The 23,148-nt window shown below is 39.4% G+C and overlaps 2 protein-coding genes across 4 annotated transcripts in view; both read left to right on the top strand.

Moving 5' to 3' along the window:
• The window catches only part of POLK (DNA polymerase kappa), a 61,958-nt gene extending 57,171 nt beyond the window's left edge, over positions 1-4,787 (top strand). For all 3 annotated transcript variants that reach the window (XM_081131802.1, XM_081131801.1, XM_081131800.1), the window contains 4 exons: positions 1,018-1,189; positions 2,861-3,805; positions 4,392-4,434; positions 4,609-4,787. In XM_081131802.1, coding sequence (XP_080987928.1) covers positions 1,018-1,189; positions 2,861-3,805; positions 4,392-4,434; positions 4,609-4,693 — 1,245 coding nt within the window. In that variant the 3' untranslated portion in view covers positions 4,694-4,787. The remainder of the gene's footprint in view (positions 1-1,017; positions 1,190-2,860; positions 3,806-4,391; positions 4,435-4,608) is intronic.
• Positions 4,788-12,738: 7,951 nt separating this feature from the next.
• Positions 12,739-23,148, top strand: part of ANKDD1B (ankyrin repeat and death domain containing 1B) — a gene marked incomplete at both ends in the record, with an annotated part of 41,112 nt that continues 30,702 nt past the window's right edge. The window contains 4 exon segments of the mRNA XM_081132601.1: positions 12,739-12,909; positions 12,951-13,236; positions 18,264-18,376; positions 20,835-20,924. Coding sequence (XP_080988727.1) covers positions 12,739-12,909; positions 12,951-13,236; positions 18,264-18,376; positions 20,835-20,924 — 660 coding nt within the window.

The raw sequence follows: 23,148 nt of genomic DNA, 5'->3' as shown, positions 1-23,148 counted from the left end.
ATAACTTAATAGCTGTCTTAGTTATCAGATCAGTTTCAGAGAGAGAGAGAAAGACCACATTCACATAACTTTTATTACAGTATATTGTTATAATTGCCCTATTTTGTTATTTGTTATGTTGTTAATCTCTTACTGTGCCTAATTTATAAAAAGTATGTATGTATAGGAAAAAACATAGTATCTATAGATAGGGTTTGGGACTATCTGCAGGTTTAGGCATCCACTGGGGGTGTTGGAGCGTATCCCCGCAGATAAGGGGGAGCTACTCTGTATGATGCCACATGATGTCAAGGTTGATGTTAACCTTCATCACTTGTTTAAGGTAGTATTTGCTAAGTTTCTCCATTGTGAATTTACTGTTTTTCCCTTTCCATTCTCTATTCCTTGGAAGTGAGTCAATAAATCTAATCCACTCTCACTACCTCTGGAGGTACTAAAATATATGTAACATAAAATTTACTCTTTTAACCATTTTTAAGTGTACATTTTAGTGGCACTGAGTACATTCATACTGTGTAACCATCAACACTGTCAGTCTCCAGAACTTTTTTATTATCCCAAACTCTGTACCCATTAAACAGTAACTGTAAAGGGAGTTCTTACATGCAAATTGTTTAGTATACTATCTGTTGTATAGTAGGCACACAACAAGTGTGAGCTTTTCACTGAGGTTCCTTTAGAAAGATTTTGTTCCCTTCCTTTTTAGGTACTGAATTGACCTCTAGAAGAGGTTCATGAAAAAGAAAAATGATTAAATTTGCCCTTTATATAAAAGTCCTTTATAAAAGTTCATTTGAGGAGTAGGGTAATAATTATTGGCTAAAATGGGATTTTTTGATTACTCTTGGATTCAGATTATTCTTTATGACAATTTTATTACTATGTTTTAGAAATAATTGATTATACTTTCATATTATATGTACATAAGAGAGCTTTATGAGCTTTTCTAACCTGTAAAATAACTTTTTTTCTAGAAGTTAGCAAGCCACATATAATAGTGTATTCTGTTTTTTACAGGGTAGAACTGTTACCATTAAGCTGAAAAATGTGAATTTTGAAGTGAAAACTCGTGCGTCTACAGTTTTATCTGTTGTGTCTACTGCAGAGGAAATATTTGCTATTGCAAAAGAATTGCTAAGAACAGAAATTGATGCTGATTTTCCACATCCCTTGAGATTAAGACTTATGGGTATGACTTTTCTCTCTTTTCCTTAAATCTACTAGACTTTCCCAAAGAATCAATTTTGGAAATATTCTCACCTCCAATTTATTTCTTAAAACTATTTAGGGATTTGTACTTACGCTGCTGCCATTTTTCTTAATTTTTAGAACCTGATGCATGTGAAGCTATGATTATTAGTTGAATTCCAGTTAGAACCAATTAAAGTTGTTCTTTTCCTTACAAATACTGAAATCCTTGGTTTGTTTCAAAATTTTAAGCTTTTCAGATTTTAGAAAGCATACCGAGTATATTTTGTAATACTTCTTTGAGATCTGAGGAAGCACTTCATGATCAAACACATTAATATTTCTGTAGCACAACAAAAAAATATTCACACTGAGTTATAAAAATTCTAAAGGGCTTCCTGTCAATTCAGTTATCAATGATCATATGTTGCTTACAATTATCAGGGCTTTTTGGATTTCAGAATTACAGATGAGGGACTATGGTGCTATAAAACCACATCTTGAGCCACTACATGATAAAAAACAACAACACACCAAACAAACCATGTTTCTAAAGTGAACTGGGTAAGAGAACGTTTATGGATAAGTACCCCAAATGCCAACTTAGTATACTACTAAGAGTGGGTCATTAGCCATACTTTGATATAGGAAAGACAGCACACACTGAGATCAACTGAATAATGTTAACTAAAAAGAACTAAAGAATAGACGTTAATAGCAGCTTTATTCATAATTGCTACAACTGGAAGCAGCCAAAATGTCCCTCAGAAGTTCAATGGAGACTGTGGTACATCCAGACAACAGAATATATTTAGCCGTAAAAGAAATGAGCTACCAAACCATGAAAAGACATGGAGGAACCTTAAGTGTATATTATTAACTGAAAGAAACCAATTTGAAAAGCCTACATACTATATTATTCCAACCATATAACATTCTGGAAAAGATATGGAGACACTAAAAATATCAGTAGTTAACAAGGGTTGGTGGGGAGGGAAGAATGAAAAGGCAGAACACAGAGGATTTTTAGGGCAGTGAAACTCTTCCGTATGATGCTATAAAGGTAGACACATATCATTATACATTTGTCAAAACCTATAGAATGTATAACACCCAAAGTGAATCCTAACATAAACTGTGGACTTTGAGTGATAATGTGTCAGTATCAGTTCATTGGTTATAACACATGTACCAATCTGGTGGGGGATGTTGATAGTGGAGGAGGCTGTATATGTGCGGGGGCAGGAGATACATGGGAACTCTGTACTTATTGCTTAATTTTGCTGCCAACCTAAAATTGCTCTAAAAGATAAAACCTATTGGGGGAAAAAGGAGCTAAAGTATATATGTATTTGACTCCAGTTAGTTACTTGGTATTTATTAAATGGTATCATGTGTCAAGATATTATTTGAAAGACCTATATAATCATGCTAACTTCAATAGATACTTATTAGTGATACCCGTTTTATTAAGGAAAGTATAAATTTTAACTCAAAATACCAGCTTTGGAAAAGCATCCTTTAATTCAGAAAATATACAGGGTTGTTTATTTTTCTCGAAACAGCCTTTTTTATATATGTCACAACAGTATTTGCAAAATGTTCTTATGAATTATGAGTGAATTGGCTTTGTTGAATTTGAAACTGATTAACTGTGGTTGGTTTAATTTAGGTGTGCGGCTATCTAGTTTTCCAAATGAAGAAGATAAGAAACACCAACAGCAGAGTATAGTTGGTTTCTTACAGCCTGGAAACCAAACCCTGTCAGCCACTGGGTGTATAGAGGAAACTGACAAAGGTCAGTTTTTAAAACCTGTAGAAATGTCTCATAAGAAGAGTTTCTTTGATAAAAAACGATCGGAAAGGAAATGGAGCCACCAAGACACATTGAAACGTGAAACTGTGACTAGACAAGGTGTACAGACATCACAACCTTTCCAAGTTTTAAAGAAGATGAGTGAGAATTCAGAAACATCAGAGAATTCAGACAACGATCAGATATTTACCTGTCCTGTTTGCTTTAGGGAGCAAGGAAGCATCAGTCTGGAAGCCTTTAATAAGCATGTAGATGCATGTCTTCATGGATCTTCAATGAGTGAAATGTTCTCCCGTTCACATGCTTCCTCTACAGAAGTTAACAAGAAAGAAAATGTACATTGTTCTTTTTCCCTCTGTGAGAAGCGGGATTATGAAGCCCATCAGAATACAGAAATCACTTCAGTAGATTGTGTCCAGTTGGTAGAGACTACAGGTAATCCATCTAAAGCAGAAAGTGTAGGTGCTTTAAGTAATAAGCACAGCAAAGAGGACTGTTCTAGTCTTCCAGGCACATCGTTTAATATTGAACACCATGATCAGAATAATTCTTGTACTGTTTCATTGGAAAATGAAGATGCTGGGTCACTGAGAAGGCAAGAACCCCTTCAACCTTATTCATATGAAGTGCTAACAGACGAGGCCCTAATTTGTCCTATTTGTAACCTAGAACAGAAGACTTCAGATCTTACCCTGTTCAATGTGCATGTGGATATTTGCTTGAATAAAGGCATTATCCAGGAACTGAAAACAGATAAAGTTAATCCAGTAAGCCAACACAAAGAAAGCACCAAAAGTACTGGTAAGTTTGCAGTCATTTTAAAGATCTTGATTTTCTAGGAATATTTTATTAAAATTGAGATCATTGTTAAACCTTCAACACATACTATTAAAGGGATAGTTTGTGTGTGCTGCCATTTAGGTGAATGTTAGTTACCTTATTATAAGTTAGAATGAACTGAAACCATTAGATTTTAAATTTGGGCAAAACTTTGGTTTGGGCTTGATTTAGTACAGAATGAACTCAAAGGCTTAGGGAACTGAGTGATGTAATCAGAAAGGAAATATTCCTTCAGAGAACATTTGTCAAAGCACAGTGGTAAATTAACGATAATTACATAACCAGAAAGCCTCTTTAACTTGTTTTTTGGTAGTTCTGACTCTGGCCAATTTTCAAAAATAAAATTAAGTGTAATACTAATTGAATAATTATAAATAAATTATGCTATAAAGTTAGCTTCTGGCATGTATAAATATAAAGTATGTAGTGCTAAGGAACTTTTTATTATCTTTATATTAGTCAGCTTTAACTTTTTAAAGTTTTATACAACCTTTAAGTATTTGTTATTATTCATTGTGGAATTTCTTCATTTTTCTTCCCCCTAAAGGTAACTCAGACAGAGTACAGAAGACCATAACAAAAAACAAAAGGTATGGTTAATTTGAGCTTTAATAAAGCTAGCTATAAAACTCATATTTTGAGGTTGAATTTTTAGATGTTAAGATTTGCTTTTATATCAAGTAAAATTTTTAAAAATCAATTATTTGCAAAATTATTTTTAAAAATCTCTTCCTACATTTTAATTGTTTTTTTTTTAATTCCAGGTCAGGATCGATGGCAAAGTACTCAGCATCAAAGAAAATAAAACCAAACAATCCCAGAAATACTCTTGATATATTTTTTAAATGAACATTGAACATTCTATCATTAATTTTTAATTGAAACTTATTTTTATAATGACTGAAGCTATTCTTCCTATTTTAAGTTTACAGATTCATTTAGTGAAAGGCCAATGCAGTGATCTTTCCCCAGTGATTTGTCCCTTACATGAATTTGGAACATATGCTGATTTACTTCTGCATACCTTTTTGATACCATAAGAATTGCACTTCCTGTTAGAGATATTTTTAAAATGAGAAATTAAGAATGGGGTGAAAAAGTGATTTTTTTTTTATTAAGTTTTATAGCGAATATAAAACCACATATTTATAAGGCCTCTCAGAGGTTCATAGAAACCCTTTTTAGCATAAGAACTTTATCCAGAACTTAACCATTTGGCTGGCACTGGTCTGCTATACTTGATCTTAGTACCTTCTACAATTTTGTATGTTCGTATTTTGGCTCCTGGTACCTTCATGAGCATTCATAATTAACATTTATCATGATTCTATGAAGAATATTAGCTTAGCAGAACTAGCATGAGTGGTTCTGTCCCTTTCAGGATAATAATATCACAGTTCTATTTTATGTGTTAAAAGAATTTTGCTTAAATATGATTATTTATTTTTTTAATTTAAAATTTCTTCTTAAGAATAAGCACTTGGTCCACTTTAAAAAATTTTTGTGTAAGATATAAAGTAATTATTTTCTTATCTAGGACTTTAAATGGCAGTATTTCATTTCTTGGCAGTTACGTTTTGTATTCTACACAAATCTATAAGGAATAAATTGTACACTCACTTTATTTTTATATAACCACTTAGAGAAAAATGTGTAATTTAAAAGATCAATGTGTATTACAGTGTATATTATCTTGTTTTCTATCTTGTCTTAGTTATATTTCTTAGTTATATTTACACATTTATCTTAGTTATATTTACACATTTATCTTAGTTATATTTCTGTTATGTTTTTATTAATATTTATGAAAGAAGGCGGCTTAACAGTAGGTAGGTAGGTTAAGTAGTTGCTCCACATAATTCTGTACTATCAGTATGAGTTTTTATCAGAAGCAGCGATTTAATTGAAACATGAAGATGGTAGTCATTTTGCAACTGCTTTAAAGAACCAACTCTTTGTTCTCTTATATTTTTGTCTTTTTTTTAAAATTGAATTTAGAGAGAGGAAAAAAACATCGATTTATTGTTCCACCCATTTACGCATTCATTGGTTGCTGCTTCTTTTTTTTTTTTTTTAATAAGGAATCTGGCAGTTTTTATTTTATTATTATTTTTTAATCCTCACTTGAGGATACTTTTTCCATTGCTTGAGAGAGAGTGGGGGGGGAGAGAGAGAGAGAAAGAAAAACATCGATGTGTCACACTGATTGGTTGCCTCTAGCACATGCCTGACCAGGGATGGGGATTGAGCCTGCAGCTGAGGTCCATGCCCCTGGCCTGAATCAAACTTGGGACCCTTCAGTCCATGGGCCGATGCTCTAACAACTAAGCAAAACTGGCCAGGGCGTTTGGTTATGTCTTGTATGTGTTCTGATCAAGGATCGAACCCACAACCTTGTCATATTGGGCTAAAGCTCTAACCAATAGGGCTATTTTTGTTTTCTTTTTTCCTACCTTTTTTTTTTGAATTGACATACAACATTAGTTGCAGGTTATAACAATGATTTAATATTTGTATACCTACTTTTCATCTAAATTTACCTCACTTAAATTTACAAGGAAATAATGTTAGGAATAGCTTAAATTAGGATCTTGCACAGCCTTTGGCTAAAGTGGTAACTTGATTTTTAAATTACTAGATTGTTTAAAATTAGGCTGTTTATTAGCATGCCAATCTCATGTCTATTATTAGACGTGTGAAAACAAGAGTTTTTGTGCTATGGTTCTTGATTGTGTGATTTACTTATGTAAATTATGTGAAAAATTAAGTTCCATGAAACATTGATTTAATGTACTGGAAAGTAGATAGCGCCATATTTGTTTTCTATCTTGTCTCAAGTTTATTTTTATTGTTTTCAACATTAAATACTAAATTATTTCACTTAGATGATTTATTTAATTGAATGTTATTTAGTCATACAGTACTTAATAATAATTCAAAATAAAATTTAAAATATTTAGTTGGTCTTTTAGTCAACAGAGCTGATTTCCTCCCTTCCCGCCCTTTTTCTATCTCAGTGCTTTTACTCTTATTTTCTTTGCCCAGAATTCTCTTCACATCCTTTTCTATCTGTTTTATCTAATATATCCAACTCATTTTCTTTTCTTTTTATTATAATTTTCCTTTGGGCCATTCTTAGAAAATACAGCAAAGCTACAAAGAATAAGCACCTATAATCGTACCTAATTATAGGGTCAGAATATAAGGAAGTGCTTGGGAGAACATATTGTAACACAGTAACTGGGAAGAAAACTAGTACCCAGAGTATATAATCCAGAATATATAAATGACTTCAATGAATCAGTGAGAAAAAGATAGCTAATAGAAATTTGGATAAAAGACTTTAAGTGGCACTTGACATAAAAAAAATCGAAATGGTCAAGAAACATGCAAACATTCTCAGCCATTTTAGTAATAGGGAAATGAAAAGTAAAAACGCAAAGAGATATCATTACATTCCTACCAGATTCACAAAAATGAGAGGGTCCCTTGTTCTGGTCATGATGTGGAGCAACGTGAACTCTTTGAAAACAACAATCACTTTGGAAAACAGTTTGCCCTTCTTTAGTAAGTTTGAAGAGGTACACACTCAACAACCCAGCCACGGCACTCCTAAATATACACCTTTCCTGGTGGTTTTCTGTGTCGTCCAGATCACTCTTTGTCCTTCAGTACTCTGCTTTCCGTCCAGCAAGATGCCATGGCAATGGAAGAGCCACTGCAGAAGATTTGAGGGAAGAAGAAAGATGAAGTTGGGTATTTATTCCTTCATGTACCTTTTTGTTAAGTCCCTTGACCAAAGATCACAGCTTCTTGTGGGTGGCCTTCTTCACACTGCGTTCTCTGCTCCGTCTCCAGGTTCTGCTCATCCTTCCTCATCTCTGCAGCCCAGAGCGGCAACAGAGCCTTGCTCCTAGTAGCCCTGGGGTGCTGCACTATCCTTTATGGTTTTCCCCATACCCTGCCTGCACCTACATAGATGGTCCCTTTTTTAAACTCATCTCAAATTATATTTTTTCTGCCAGAACTGTAACTAATACATTGCCTTGGGAAAACTCTTGAATGTGTTCCCTAGGAAGCATGTATAAGAATGCTCACGGCAACACGGTAGTAGCCAAGAATTGGAAATAAACCAGATACTCAGCAGTGGTGGAATGGTTATTCTATCATTGTATATTTAACCAATAGAATTCTACATGGTGAAAATGAAGGCTATATAGCTAACCAGAATGTGGATGAATAGCGCAGAAAATGTGGAGCAAAAGAAGCAAGTCATAGAAGGATGCCATCAGCATGATTCCATTTATATAAAGTTCAAAACAGTTAAAGCTAAACTATATTGTTTTAAAGGTGTATCCATATGAGATCAAATTATTTTAAAAAGCAAGTGTGTCCAGCCAGCATGCTCAGTGGTTGAGCATCGACCTATGATCCAGGAGATCGCAGTTCAATTCCCGGTCAGGGCACAGGCCCGGGTTGCCGGCTTGATCCCCAGCAGAGGGTGTGCAGGAGGCAGCCCATCAATGACTCATCATTGATATTTCTATCTATCCCTCCCTCCTCCTCTCTCTGAAGTCAATAAAAATATTTAAAAATAAAAAGCAAGTGTGGTGTTGTCCCAGTGGTTAGAATAATGATTTCTTCTGAGGGAAGGTAGTGGAATGTGACCAGGCAATGGTACATAGAGCTTCTGAGATGCTGGCAATGTTCTGCCTCTTATCTTGGGTGGTGATTGCATGGATGTTCATTTTAAAATATTCTTTAAGCTGTACAAATATATTTTATACACTCTTATTCATAGGTGACCTATATCTTAACAAAAAGTAAAAAAAAAAAAAAAAGGGAGAAACTGCTTTGCTTAGCAAGATATTTTTCTCTATCTCTGCAGGCTACTACTAGCTTCACAGAGAAAAAAGTACATTTCTCCCTTCTAGGGCTTTGCTGAACCCAGCAAGAGCCATCCCACACCAACATTTTGTTTTTCTCCTAGTACTCTCCCAAATGCTACAGCGTCAATCAGCATTTGTTCTTCCTTCCAAAGGACATCGGTTGACAATTTGACCAAATGCTTTTCACCACCAAATAAGTCACCAGCTTTTCAGCCAGTGATATTTGTGGCCCCATTCCCCAAAGTCCTCTCTCAAACACTAAGCCAATTCTGCACATTAGGTTTTGTTATTTGCCTCACCCTACTTTCTGTATGAGTTCAGAATCTCACTTCAGCTGTGAGTTACAAAGACCCAAATCGGAGGTTTTTTAAAAAATCGGTTCTCGTTTCCACTTGAAACATGAATTTCATTGGTTAGCGTTGGCTCTGGTTCAAGGATAAAATCAAAGCCTTGGATTTTCTTGGCCTCACACAGTCAATTTGTGGTCACAAGATGGGCTTTTCCACATTCAGCATTACGTGAGTTCCAGGTAGGAAGACAAGGAAGTGAAAATTATAAAAGGGCAACAAATCTGTCCCACTTTAAGCAGCTTTCCTGGAAGCCCCACATAATTTCCACTTACATTTCAAACTGTCATATTATAGACAATCTGGAAATGTAGCTTTTAGCTGGGTATGTAGCTACTCCAAACAGTATCAGGTTTTGTTAGTACTTCTGCCTGTCCCATAAAAAATTCCTATTAAAAAGTATATTATCACAATCGTTAAATTTTAGAAGCATTTCTTAGGAATAACATAAGGGTACCCTCTATTATTTTGCTGGAGATCCTTAGCCAGTTTAATAAAAATATGAGTAAAAACTGGAAACAAAGAAATAAAAAAACTTTATTGTCAGATGGTGTTTCTCTACATTTTTTTAAAAAAATCTACATTTAATAAGAGCTCAACAAGGTTATGACTACAAGATCAAAATACAAAATGAGTAGCATTCCTATACCATTATAACCAATTAGAAGATGTAATAAAAGCAATCTCTTATGTGACAATAACCTACAAAGTACCTAAAGGGCAGGTAGGAAATCTATCAAAAAATGTGCAAGAACTTGGGAACTACAAAATATTACTAAAAGATGAACAGTACATCAGAGTAAATGAAAAGAGTGACCCTGTTCATGATAGGATGGATGAATACCTTAAAATTATTCTCCTCAAATTATTCTATAAATTCACTGAAATTCAGGACAAAATCCCTCATGGTTTTTCTTGGAAGCTGTTAAGTAGATCCTAAATGTTATATGGAAGAGCAAAGGCCCAATAAGAAGGTTGAAGAACAGGCCCTCTTACACATCAAGATTTATTACAAAGCTATAATAGTGTATTAATAGAGTAGGCATGGGTATGGACATTTTACACAATTCAGTACAAAAAGTACTGAATGATGCTTGTTAGATTGGTTATCAATAAAGAAAAGATAAAATTTGATCTCTACCTTACTGTGCCCCCAAGATTACCCTCAGGCCAGATAAGTTGTTAGAAGGACTTGCAGAACTCAAAAAAGCTGTTATACTCATGGTTATAGATTGTTACAACAAAAGGATACATATTAAAAACATCAAAGGAAAGGGCAAATGGGCAAAGTCCAGAAGAGACCAGGAACAACACATGCAGCAAAGTACTGCCAACCAAGAAACCTCACCCAGCCCTTAGAGTCCAGAGTTTTTACTCAGCCATCTATTGTTGAATTCCGTCTACCCTTGTAGGACCTCTTGAAAACAATTCTTTCCATTCCTTCTTCAAGCCTTAACAGTTGCCTGAACTCTGGCCTTCCAACGGACTTCTCAGCTTTCCCTCTCAAAACTGTCTTATGAATTTTTTGCAGATTAGCCATTAACAGCACTTTCATAATGTCACTCTTATGTTAGAAACAAAACAAAAAAGAATTCAGAAGCTCTCTACTCTCTCCAAGATCAGTAGGGGGTAAGAAAAGCAGAGCTGATTTTCAGTGAATGATGAATTCTGTGGTGTAAATACCATGACAGGTGTTTAAGCTGTGGACATGATGTCAACCAGTTCTCACAAAATTCCTGAAAATTTAGCAATCAGCTCTTGCAAACCAGTACAAGCTAGCTTCCACATGTCCTGTCCATGATGCACCCCAAACACTGGGCAAATCAAATCACACTGCATAGATTGTAGTTTCCCGAATAGACCAAGCTGTTTCTCCAGTCTGGAGTTATGCGCTGGCTGAATGCCCCTTTGGTCTTTTCTACTATGAACAACTACTCTTCTTTCAACTCAGCCCAAGGGCAACCTTCAGCAAAGGGTCCCTGCCCTCCAGAAAAACTGATGACCAGACACTCCTTTGTGTTTTTGTTTCTCTATGAAGACCCTGAAACATTATTTGCTGTGGCTTTGCTGTGGTTTCTCCCTACTAGATTGCAGGCGGCTAGAGATCTTGGGCTGTCTTCCACTGATCTCTGCATTCCAAGTGTGAAGTGCATGGCCTGACACTTGGTGTTAACTATCATTTGTTGACACATAAATAAACAGTATGTGTGCAAAAAGTGTTGTCTATTACCATCTTACTATTTTTCCCTGGGAAGACAGGGTGGTGGCTGACGTAGGTGGCTGAGCATTCCAGAAAGATAATGGCTTGCTTTATAAATGGTTTATTACTTGTCCTTTTGGGGTGGCTTGGAACTATTTGGAAGAAGACTCAAAATATAACAATTAACCTAGAGTTAAAAAGTGCCTTTTGAGCCCTAGCTGGTTTTGCTCAGAGGTTAGAGCGGTGGTTTGCGGACTGAAGGGTCCTGGGTTTGAGTCCAACCAAGGGAGGCAATCAACCAATCTATGCGTCGCTCTCACATCAACGTGTTTTCGTTTTTGTTTTTCCTCTCTCCCTCCTTTTCACTCTCTCTGAAAAGCAATGGAAAAAATACCCTTGGGTGAGGATTAAAAGAAAACGTGTTTTTTGAGGAAATATTCCACTTTGAAAGCCGTACCTGGTGTTAACTTTTTTTATTTATAATTTTTCTTAAGTAGCACTCCATTTAACAGCAGTAATATGTTTGAACACACCTCCCAGGATTTTGGTGAACCTCACAGAGGGGTGGTGTTTTTTCCCCTGGAGCACAAAATGTTCTCTTGTATAATCAAGAGATAATCACTTTTGCTTTGTAATACACAGTTGGATTAACAGTTCAAGGAAAACTCAAAGGATATGGTGAGAATTGGAGACATGATTTCACTTATTAAGCAAACCGTAATACTGACCTGTCCCCTTGCAGGCGTGAGTTCACGTGCGACGGTCCTAGCGTCTCGTGGTTGCTGTCCACGGGAGGCTCAGGGAAACAAGACAATTCGGAAGCCAATGGTGCTGACCCTTTCTTTCCACTGCAGTCCTCAGTTCAGTATAGTTTCGGACTCGCACACACTCACGTGTACACAGATTACACAGATTCACACACATCGCGCACACGCCGCCCCTGCCAAGCCCATACCGACCACCGAATTGCACGCCCTTGCGAGGCCTCTGAAAACACCCACGACTTCCATCCCTTTGCCCAGCCCTTAGCAGCTGCCTACCCTCGGCCCCCGAACTCATGCCTCAGCTTCCATGACTTTCTTTCCCTTCTCCAAACCATCTGCATTTTTACAGACAATGCTTCCCTAACACCGCTTTTACGGCCCTGTGCGTGCGTGCGTGGGTGCGTGCGCGTGCGCACAAGAAAGGCGGGCTAGTTCCGGGGTCGACGCTAGTTCGGTTCTGAGTTTCCTCTCACTCCCTGAGCGCTCGACCTCCCGTCCCGGGCCTAGGTCCCCGCGCGGCGATGGCAGCGGTGGCTCGGCTCCACCCGCACGCGCCTGGGGCGGGCGCCCGCCGTCCTCGCGTCGCCTTTCTGCGCGACTGGGTTCAGCCGGACACGCGACTGCCCCACACAGATGGCCGTGTTTCATCCCTTCTTTATTTTATAAACCACTCAGAAAGCCATTCACGTCCGAGATGAGGAGTCGACGAGTCACAGCCGCATTAAAGGGCGACCGAGGTTTACACCTGCAGAGAAGAGGCTGTCACTTTCCTCAAAAGCAAGCCCCGGGGGCCACGTGGAAATGGTTTCACCTCGACGTTCCGGGGGCGCTGGTTACGCGTTCAGCCTCCACAGTTCCCAAAACCGTACGAAGAGTTACTGAAGTATCAGTGGGGAGTTTCCTCAGTTTTCCTTCAGGAAAAACCAAACCGTACCGGCGCCCGCCCCGCCTGACGGCGGGCCTCACACCTGCGAGAGGGGCCACCTGCCCGCCTCCGCCCCGCCCCGCGCTCCGAGGCCGCCGGCGGACGTGGGCCCCGCGGGGCGCACCCCGGGTCTCAGGGCGGCGGTGAGGGGGCTGCTGCTCGTGGCGGCCGCCACCGCGAAGGGGCTTCGGGAAGACGGGAGGGTCCCGTCCGGGAGCCCGAAGCAGGAGGGGCCTCGAGAGGAGGCCGCGGCAGGACACGAGCTCCGTGAGTCCCGGGCCGAGGTGTGGAAACCGGGCGGGGCGGCGGGCTGAGGGGCTCGTCTGGAAAGGGCGCCGCGCGCCGCCCCTGCAGCCCCGCGCCCGTCCCGTCGGGCTCAGCCCCGGAGGGCGCCCGCACCCGCGTGTGGTGCACGTGTCTCGGGGGGGTCTTGCTGCAGGTCCAGCCTGTACCGCGGGGGATGGGAAAGTGCTCCTCTGCCCGTACAGGAGTTTTTATGGAGGGGTTAAGCCCTTTGGCAAGAGTGTTGTGTGTGGTTCTGCCACACTGACTCCCCTGCCGCCTTACTCCGGGACTCCCGGGAGGTCGCTGGGTTTTCCGCTCTGAAGCTCCTGGGGCCCCGTGACGTTATCCGTGGGGCGGCGCCGACGAGCTGGGGACGTCGAGCACGTTGCCCCTGCGTCCGTCCGAGCCGTCCCGCCACTGGGGCGGTTTGGCGCTGCCTTTTGAGCGTTCGTTGGTATTCTTAACGCAGCCCGCCGCCCGGAGGCGTGGCCCGCGAGGACGTGCCGCTCTGCCGCCTGTCCTCATGCCCTCGACGCCGCTGGCGGAGCGGAGTCGCCCCGCGGCGGGCGGCCCCCGTTGGCCTTCCCTCCGCGGCCTTCCCTCCGCGGCCTTCCCTCCGCGGCCTTCCCTCCGCGGCCTTCCCTCCGCGGCCTTCCCTCCGCGGCCTTCCCTCCGCGGCCTTCCCTCCGCGGCCTTCCCATGGGCCTCGCGCGCGGAAGCCGCCCCACCCCAGCTTCCCAAAGGCTTCCGGTTCCCGCCCGCCTTTCACATCACACCATGACCCATTCTTAGTGAGCTTCTGCGTGCGCTGTGACGTTTACACCGCTCAGATACATTTTCCTGAAACACTTAGCCTGCCCCACTGGCAAGGCCCTCAGAGCTTTGTCCACAGCGGGCGCCGGCCCGGGGCGGCTGGGCGCCTTCCGGGCTTGGGGTTCCAGCCCGCGGGCCCAGGGCAGCCGGTTGGCGGCCCCCTCTCCCCTCCTCTCTCTAAGTCAATGCACACACATCCTTGGTTGACGATAAAAAGTACAATAGGCCATATTTTAAAGGTTTATTTCTAGACTTTGTATTTTACTCCATAGATCTGTGTGGCTCTTTGCCAGTACCACGTGGTATTGATTATAATTAATTTATAATTAAGTGACATAATGTGACTCCATCCCCCCCCCCCAGGATTGTCTGGCTATTCTAATTCCTTTGCCTTCCACATAAATTTCATAATCAGCTTGTGTATAGCTGCAAAATATCCATCTGGCATTCGACTGAATTGCGTTAAATCTTAAGGTCAGTTTGGGGAGAATTGGCAATTTTGCAATGGACATAGTGTATTTATACATCTTTTCAGTTATTTAGGTATTCTTTCATTTCTTTTATCAGTGTTTTGTGTCTTTTGGGTAAAGAAAAATTGTACCTGTTTTGTTGGATTTATACTTAAGAATTTTTTTAAAAAACCTATTGTAACTGGTATTATTTTTTAATTTGTCGATTGCCAGTATATAGAAATAGGACTTATTTTTATGTTTTAATCGTGTACCCCACAGCCTTACTAAACTCACTCCCTAGTTCTAGAACTGTTTGGTACATTCTGCTGGATTTTACGTGGAGACCGTCAGGTTGTCTGCAACCAGACTAGAGACGGTTTGATTTCCTGCCAATCCTGCCTTTGTGTTTACTTTCACTGCTTTACTGCGCTGGCCAGGACCTTCAGCACAATGTTTAAGAGGAGTAAGCCTAAAAATCCCTGTTCCTGATCTTAGAGGCAAAGAAAGTGGCCAGACTTTTATGAGTAAGTATGGTATTAGCCTTCGGTTTTTGTGGATGCCCTTTATCGGGTTGACGAAATTCCCTTCTGTGCGTAGGACATAAAGGTTTGATTTGTTCTGGGATGTACGAAAGAGAGACGAGGACCTGGAGCTAGAACTTCCCTCCCGGGGGGATCAGTACGTAGGGGCAAGGAGCTGTGGTCAGGAGAGGGAGCTGAGACAAGTCCTGCGTAACCGGCAGAATGCGTCAGCTAGAGCACAGGACAGAGCCGGCAGTCTGGATCTGCTTCATCCGTCCGCTCTCCTGCTGACACCCTGGACACATGTCGAAAGCTTGGGGTTTTGATTCAGACCGCCTGGGACAATTTTGTCATTTATTATCTTTAAGGCATGAGCGAGTGGTGCGCTTTCTCTCTCTCTCTCTGTCTCTCTGAATGTACACACACGTACAGAAAGGTTATGTGAACACACAAGGTGGCAGCTGCCTACAAACCAAGAGAAGAGGCCTGAGAATGAATATACCTTGCCAGCACCTTGCCTCCAAAACTGTGAGAAATGAATTTCTGTTGTATGCCACCCAGTCTATGGTATTTTGTTATGGCAGCTCAAACTATGACATTCATTGTAATTTTCATCTTGTAATGAATACCTTTAAATAGAAATCTTTGGACACATACCCAGAGAATGAATTCCTTGAACTGAAACTGTGTTCATGCTTCCTGTGCTGCTCACTGCCACCTGTCCTCTAGGACCGTGGGACTAACCCAGAGTCCTCTTTCATGGTCCTTCTCCTTCATTCTCACCAGCATTTTGAGTAATTATTTTTTACATTATTACCATTTTGAAAGTGATAATGGCTCTTATCAACTGTTCTATTTGCAATTTCTTGGTTATTAATTTTAAAACATTTTTTAAAAAGACATGAGCAAGTGGTTTACCTTTGTTTTCTAAGTCTCGGTTTCCTTATCTGTAAGATGGGAGTGGTACTGCCTACTTCATCACATTGTCAGTTTTATAAAAACCCCAGGGTGCTCCAACATTTGGAGATCAAGCAGATGAGAACAGTCAGTAAAAGAGACTGGGAAGCAACAGGTGGCCTAACAGAAGCCTGGAGGAGAACTTTACAAAGAGTGACCCCCTCTGTGTCAATCTGCCACCAGTTCAATGTCTGTGACAGAGAGTGATGGTTGGGTTTTGACAAATCTTGAACTTGACTCTGACAAGCAATTTCAGTAGAGTGATGAGAACAATGTCTGATGAGCGTGGGTTGAGACACGACTGTGAGATGAGGAAGACTCAGCAATTATAGAGCACTTGTGAGTTTGGGGACACAGGAGGTAGAAAACTAGAGTGGCAGTTGGAAAGGAATGTGAAGTTAAGAGACAGTTTTGTTTTGTTTTTTTAACACTAGAGGTATTATAGCATCACTGTATATTTTGAGGTGAATGATTAAATGATGTAGAGGAGAAAGGAGATAATGTCTAGGGAAATGATACATATGAAATAATTGATGAGAGGGGTGGAATTCATAGCCCAAGTGAGATGTGAGAGAGGTAGTGTAATGTTTGAGGATGATCAGATCAAGAGTATGACCCTGAAATTGGGTGGCTGAGGTCAGATAGAGGGAAAAATTATTAGAGGCAGGGGAGTCAAACTGAAAGACTAAGATGCTGGATTAATTGCCTTCATGGATGTTGAAGTCGCAGAGTGGTAACAAGAGTAGGGGTGGAAAGGAAGAGAGGGATACAGGTGATAGAAAGAATGAAGATAGACCTTGGTCTTTGAGTGGACTTGGTGGCATTCTAAAGAGTTGTTGGCAGATATTAGGAAACTATTTGACAACACAACTACAAAACCTCTCTTAGAGTCCTTTCTTTTTGGAGATGGTCTATTGTTGATTTCACATTGTTCCAATTCTGACTTCATCTTCCAATGTTGCGGTTGTCCCCTATGAGCCCTCTAGCTCCCCTATGTAACAATAAATAAATTCCGAGTTTTCTGTATGCTAGGTAATGAAACATACCATCTGAATGAGTATATGTGTGTGATATGTAATGTTTATAGTAGGTGTGAATCTACATTTTTCTCCTTTCATATAAGTGAGAATAAAACATGCTCATCCCTTTTAGCCTTTGTATATATTTATATGATATGCTGGATTTTATTTCATCTTTTAATTGAATTTATCGGGGTGACATTGGTTAATAAAATTATACAGGTTTCAGGTATACAGTCCTACAATACATCATCTGTGTATTGTATTGTGTGTTTACCACCCCAAGTCAAATCTTCTTCTGTCATCATTTATCTCCGCTTCACCTTCTACCTCCCCTATCCCCCTTCGGTCTGGCAATCCCCATGGTGTTGTCTGTGTCTATGAGATTTTCTTTTTTTCCTTTGCTTAATCCCTTCACCCTTCTTACCCAGTCCCCAACCCCCTTCCCTCTGGCAGCTGTCAGTCTGTTCTCTGTATCCATGAGTCTGTCCCCACTTTGTTTGTTAGTTTATTTTGTTAATTAGATTCCACATATAAGTGAAATATATGGTATTTGTCTTTCTCTGACTGGTTTATTTTACTTAGCATAATACTTTCCAGGTCCATCCATGCTGTCACAAAGGGTAAGATTTCCTTCACTTTTACAGCCAAGTAGTATTCCATTGTGTTAATGTACCACAGCCCTTTTTTATCCACTCATCTACTGATGATCGCTTGGGCTGCTTCCAAATCTTGGCTATTGTAAATAAAGCTGCAATTAACATAGGGGTGTATATATTCTTTCAAATTATTGTTTCGGGATGTGCCGCATTTTAGAGCTTTGTTTTGGCAGGCCTGGCATCTGCACAGGGTTCTGCAGACAACAATTTTATGTCTGTATGGGGCATTTGGGCTCCTCTCAGTCTAATCTTGTACAAACATTTTACAAATGACGTCCCCTGGGAAGTCCTTGGCCACCCTCCAGCTTCCTAGAGCCAGATACTACATTGCTGACTTCAGGGTGGTCCTCAGGAATAACGTTTTGTTTGGGACCAGGAATATTTTCAAGTGTGTGAAAACACTTGTTGAGCGAGGGTAAAGTAGAATCTCAACACTACAGCTTTATAAAATAGTGTTCAGAATGACAGAATGAGAAAGGCAGAAGGCTGTTGTTTTAAGTTTTTAGAAGTAAAAAGTTTACCAAATGAGGTGTGCTTTTTCTTTACCCACCTGAATTCCCTCAGTCATGCTTGCCTGCTTGCTTTCAGTATTGCCAAGTGAGAGAAGCTTCCAGAATGCTGCTAAAAGCAATAATTTGGATCTTATGGAGAAGCTGTTTGAAAAGAAGGTTAACATTAATGCCGTGAACAATGTGAATAGAATTCACAAATGTGACAGTGACTACTTTAAGAGTGGCTTGAAATATAATAAAAATAGGAATGATTGTGCTGGATGAGATAAGGGAGATCTCCTTTGTTGGTAATTCCAGAGTGTTTATGCTAAAGGTGAAATCAAGCACCGGAATAGGCTCTGCATGTTTTAATTTATCTTAACAGAGAATAAGTGCATGGAGTCTTGATGCACATCTGTGCAAAGTCTGTGGGTGGACAATAAAGCCAACTGTCAAGGTTATGGGCCTGGGCCTGGATGTGGTCCTGGATTATAGTCTGTGGATTACTTTGGCCTCACACATTCTGGAAAGGCAGAACATTTTTTGCTGCACAATCTGGGTTGTTTTCTCTCCATTTATGTCCTTTGTGGTTGGTTCTTCCACAGTTAAAATCTAAAGGGTAGTATGGGTTTTCATTCTACTGCTTTTGAAATACAATGCATCTGCATGTTGGGCAATGGGGCCCTTTCTGAAACCTGGCTCTTACTTAGCTGTTCTTCAAGTGCTTGGGTTTGGGGAAGAAGCCCACTGCCAGAATACGAATTTCCTACTGCTTGGTTTTGTGGGGATTTCCTGACAGTCCCTCAAAGCAGGGTTTACTAATGTGAACTGGTTGGGGACTGTGTCAATGGCTTAGGACAGTTTGTGGAGTGGTCAAAATAGGGATGGCAGAGGTAGATCTAATGCTAAATGAAACAGAAGTTTTAGGACCCCAGCTCATATAGGCTCCTTCCATGGCACTCAGAGGGTTCTAGCACTATGTTCCCATGGTTATGTGGTTTTGTAAAATCTGAAAAAGGGAGAAATTTTAACTGCAATCAGTTAAGTTTTCAGACGCTGGCATTAAAGAGGGCTCCCTAAAGAGTGCAGACTTCAGGTTCCACAAAACCTGGATCTGTCCCAGGCAGTGAGGCCATAGAAACTGAAGTCTTGCGTCCTGTGCAGTGGAAGGATGTTTAGCAGCTGTTCATGTGTGTATGTGAGGGGGTGTGTGTTTACATGTATGTGGGAATTTATGTGTCTGTGTATATTATGTGCACGTGTGTGTGTCTGATGTGTTATGGCTGTACATAGTATTCATTGTCTATAGACATCCTAAAAAGAGAAGAAAAAAAGCAAAATTTTGCAGCATAACAATTTTAGTAACAAAACAAAAAGGGAAGGAGTCGAGGAAGAAAGGGAGAAAAAAAAATAAGCAGGGATCTTTGAAGCTATTGTTTAGGTTAATAGTTGAATAAGTAAAGCAAAAATCAGTTTTCCAAGAACCAGGAAGTAGATTCTTCAGTAATTTTATAACCATTAAAATTTTTTTGACATACAACTTCCTGATATTTTAAACCATATTTTCACATTAAAGTACTTGGAGAAATAATACAGCCTAGACCACTTTAACTTATACTTCCTAATGACATATGTTTTAGTCCTGTTTACAGCAAATTGTTGACATGGTTATTTGGAATGTCCCTTAAAATCTGGGATGATAGAGATGAAAAAATGTAGGTGATTTTATTGAATGATCTTGGATGTTGTTTTGGCTTGCATTTTTTTTCACAAATAAATTTAGTAGGGGATTGTGTAAGCTCAAATTTGACATACTAGAAGCTAGCTCTAGATTGCAGACAATTTAAATATAACTAATGTTTTGTCGAACAATTTATCACCAGTTTAGCTACCAAGGAAATCAGATGTTTGATTTAAATAGTTCTCATATTTTTGTGATAAATTACTTATATGAAACAAAGGATAGTAAATCGATGCCCAGGCACCTTCTTTGGAAGTGAAAACAGTGTCTAGAATATGGGAAATATGACACGAGTTTTACTTGCAAGCAAAGCATCCATTGTTGGAAACACTTCAGACTATCTCTGGGTGTCTCAGGAGCACCATGGTGGCTTTCCTTTGAAGCAAAAGATATTCCCAGCTTTCTTTGTTGTGTCTGTTTCTTTCTTCTCCCTCCCTCCCTTCTTCCCTTTCAGAAGCAATTTGTTTGCTTTAGTGAAATTTAGAGTCCAAAAATTACAGAAGAAAGACCACATATGTATTGAAAATCTAGGAAAATATTTGTTACACATTATCAATATATTCCAACCAGAAGATATTTACCATTATTAATGATTGCATATGGGGAAAAATATAACTTTTACTCTCTAATTTGAAATCCATTCTGCTGTTACAAGCAGTGATACGTTATGTAATGAATTTCAGCCTGGGACGATAGTATCCTCCAGTAGATTGCCAAATTCTCTGATATTATCTGATAATAGATGAAGGCAAGATTATGCTGGACACTATTTTCACTACTTTCAAAGACAAAAACAAAGAGTAGATAAGTAATAAAAATACAACCACCTGATAGAAAATTATGGACATTCAAGTAACAGGAATCTTAAGAAGGCTAAATAACAATCAGATGACTGAAAACACAAATTATGTTTCCTCAAACGAACAGCTCAGCCCTCATTTTGCAGTGGGGGTGAATCATTTATCTGCGGTGGATTTCTTGCTTAACCACAAGGCCAGGGTGGATGTTGCTGATAAGGTAAGCTCATCTTCCTTTGGTAGAATGAACTGAAACAGAATGAATGTATGGGGAAATATGGTCACCTCGGTCATCTTTTCTTCACGTATGCACAAAATATTTCCACTGGCAGTGTTCATTTTGGAAAGGTCTCTTTGAGGATATATGTATTATATGCTCTTGGTATTTGGGGACTAAATTGTTTACCCATTACCTGTAGGACTTAGGCTTTTACTTATTTTCCCATATTAACCTATCGCCAATAGCATGCATTTGTAAGAATAAGACAGTTGCCCAGAGTATAATTTGGGACATGGAAAATAGGAGCTAACTGTCCTCAGGGACATTAAATCTTGACTTTGCCCTGTCAACTCTGATAAATAAATAAGGCTTATTAAATATATAGTATGTACTAGGCACCAGTCTTAGGACTTTAATATTTAACCCCTCAACCTTGTAAGAAAAGTAATATTATAATACCCAGTTTACAGATGTGGAGCCTAAGACACAGAGAGGTTAAATATCTTGCTCCAAAAATTACATCTAAGAAGGGGTGAAAGCAGGGTCTCAACCTGGCTTAACTGATTCCAGACACCATACTATTACCACAAATCAGCCCATTTGTCTGCCTAGATATGAAAACCCATCCTGAGGATTTTCCACCTACCTTTCCCCACTTTATCTAATATTTTACTGTGGCACAAGGAAACCATTTGAGCTGGAGTAATCCAACATCATGTTTATCATCTCCAGTTGCATAAAAGGATAACCTTGGCTTTTAGTTGTTCCAATGGACCATGGTTCTTCAAGATAAACTGTTCAGAAGATTCCCATAGAGCTATTCTACTTTTGCTCTGAAATGACTCTTTGGAGGGTAAGGCTCAGCACTGGTCTGCCTTCATGTCTTACAGGGCTTGGGTTTAGTGTGTGCTTAGTAAATCTTTGGAAGATAAATGAATGAAGTCAGTTCAAACCAATTGGTCATTTTGTTAGTTTTGTTGGCAATTATAGACGTGGTCTAGACAGATAATGAGAGTTTCTTTTTGTTTCACCAGTAGGGTATATCCCTCTCTGTGTATTTTATTGCTCTGGTATTGGTGGGCAAGTAGGTTGACTGGTAACAGAATCAGAATGAAAACCTATCCCTTCTTAAAAATCAGTACCAAAAGTACTCCAGTGTTGTGAGTGTAATAAGTTGTATTATGGTAATTGTATTTAACGAACATGGTTTTTAAGTCTGAAAATTGTTGTTTGATAATTTTTAATGTTAGTTAGCCTACAAAAGATGTTTTAGTCATAGACCTGATTGCCAAGAATCTATTTTTCTTTTGACATTAAAACCCTAATACAGTAACTTTTTATTTTACTTTAATTCTTTTTTTAATTTACTTTTTTAGAGAGAGAGAGAAGAAGGGAGGGAGAGAGAGAAAGGCAGACATCGATATGTTGTTCTACTTACTTATGCATTCATTGGTTGATTCTTGTATGTGCCTTGACTGGGAATCTAACCCATAATTGGAATGACACTCTAACCAACTAAGCTACCTGGCCAGGGCCTTTACTTTAATTCTTGAATTAACATACTGTACAATTAACTTTGTTTTTGGCATACAGTGCTATGAATTGTAACACATGTATAGGTTCATGTAATCACCACTGCAGTCAAAATACTGAACAATTGCATCACCCAGAAAATTCCCTCATGCTGCTCTTTGTAGTCAAACTCTCCGCAACCCTGGCAACCACTTATCTCTTCTCCATCTCTATAATTTTACCTTTTTGAGAATGCCATATAAATGCTATTGCATAGTATATATAACCTTTGACACTGGCTTCTTTCACTTAGCAAAATGCCTCTGAGGTTTGTCTGTGTTGTTGTATCAATAATTCCTCCCTTTTATTGCTGAATAGTAATCCACTGAATGGATGTACCACAGTTTATTTATTAGACTGGTTTCCAGTTTTTGACTTACAAATGAAGATTCTATAAACATCCATGTACAGGTAGTTGTGTAAGCATAGGTTGTCTCTTAGTTTATGTAGCAACAATGTAACCCCCCTCAATATTTTATTTATAGTTTGTTGAATACACAGATGTGGAACCTGTAGATATGGAGGGCTGACTGTATATACATATACACATATGAATTTTTTTGGTCATTGCTTGTTTTATAGAAAGTGGGATTATGTTATATTTTATCTGCATCTTATTTTCTACATTTTAACAGCTACCTCATGGAAAATG

Source organism: Miniopterus schreibersii (assembly GCF_964146895.1).
Source record: "Miniopterus schreibersii genome assembly, chromosome: 3".
Lineage (NCBI taxonomy): Eukaryota > Metazoa > Chordata > Mammalia > Chiroptera > Miniopteridae > Miniopterus > Miniopterus schreibersii.
The sequence above is the reverse complement of the archived record's forward strand: the minus strand, read 5'-3'. Positions and strand labels throughout refer to the sequence as shown.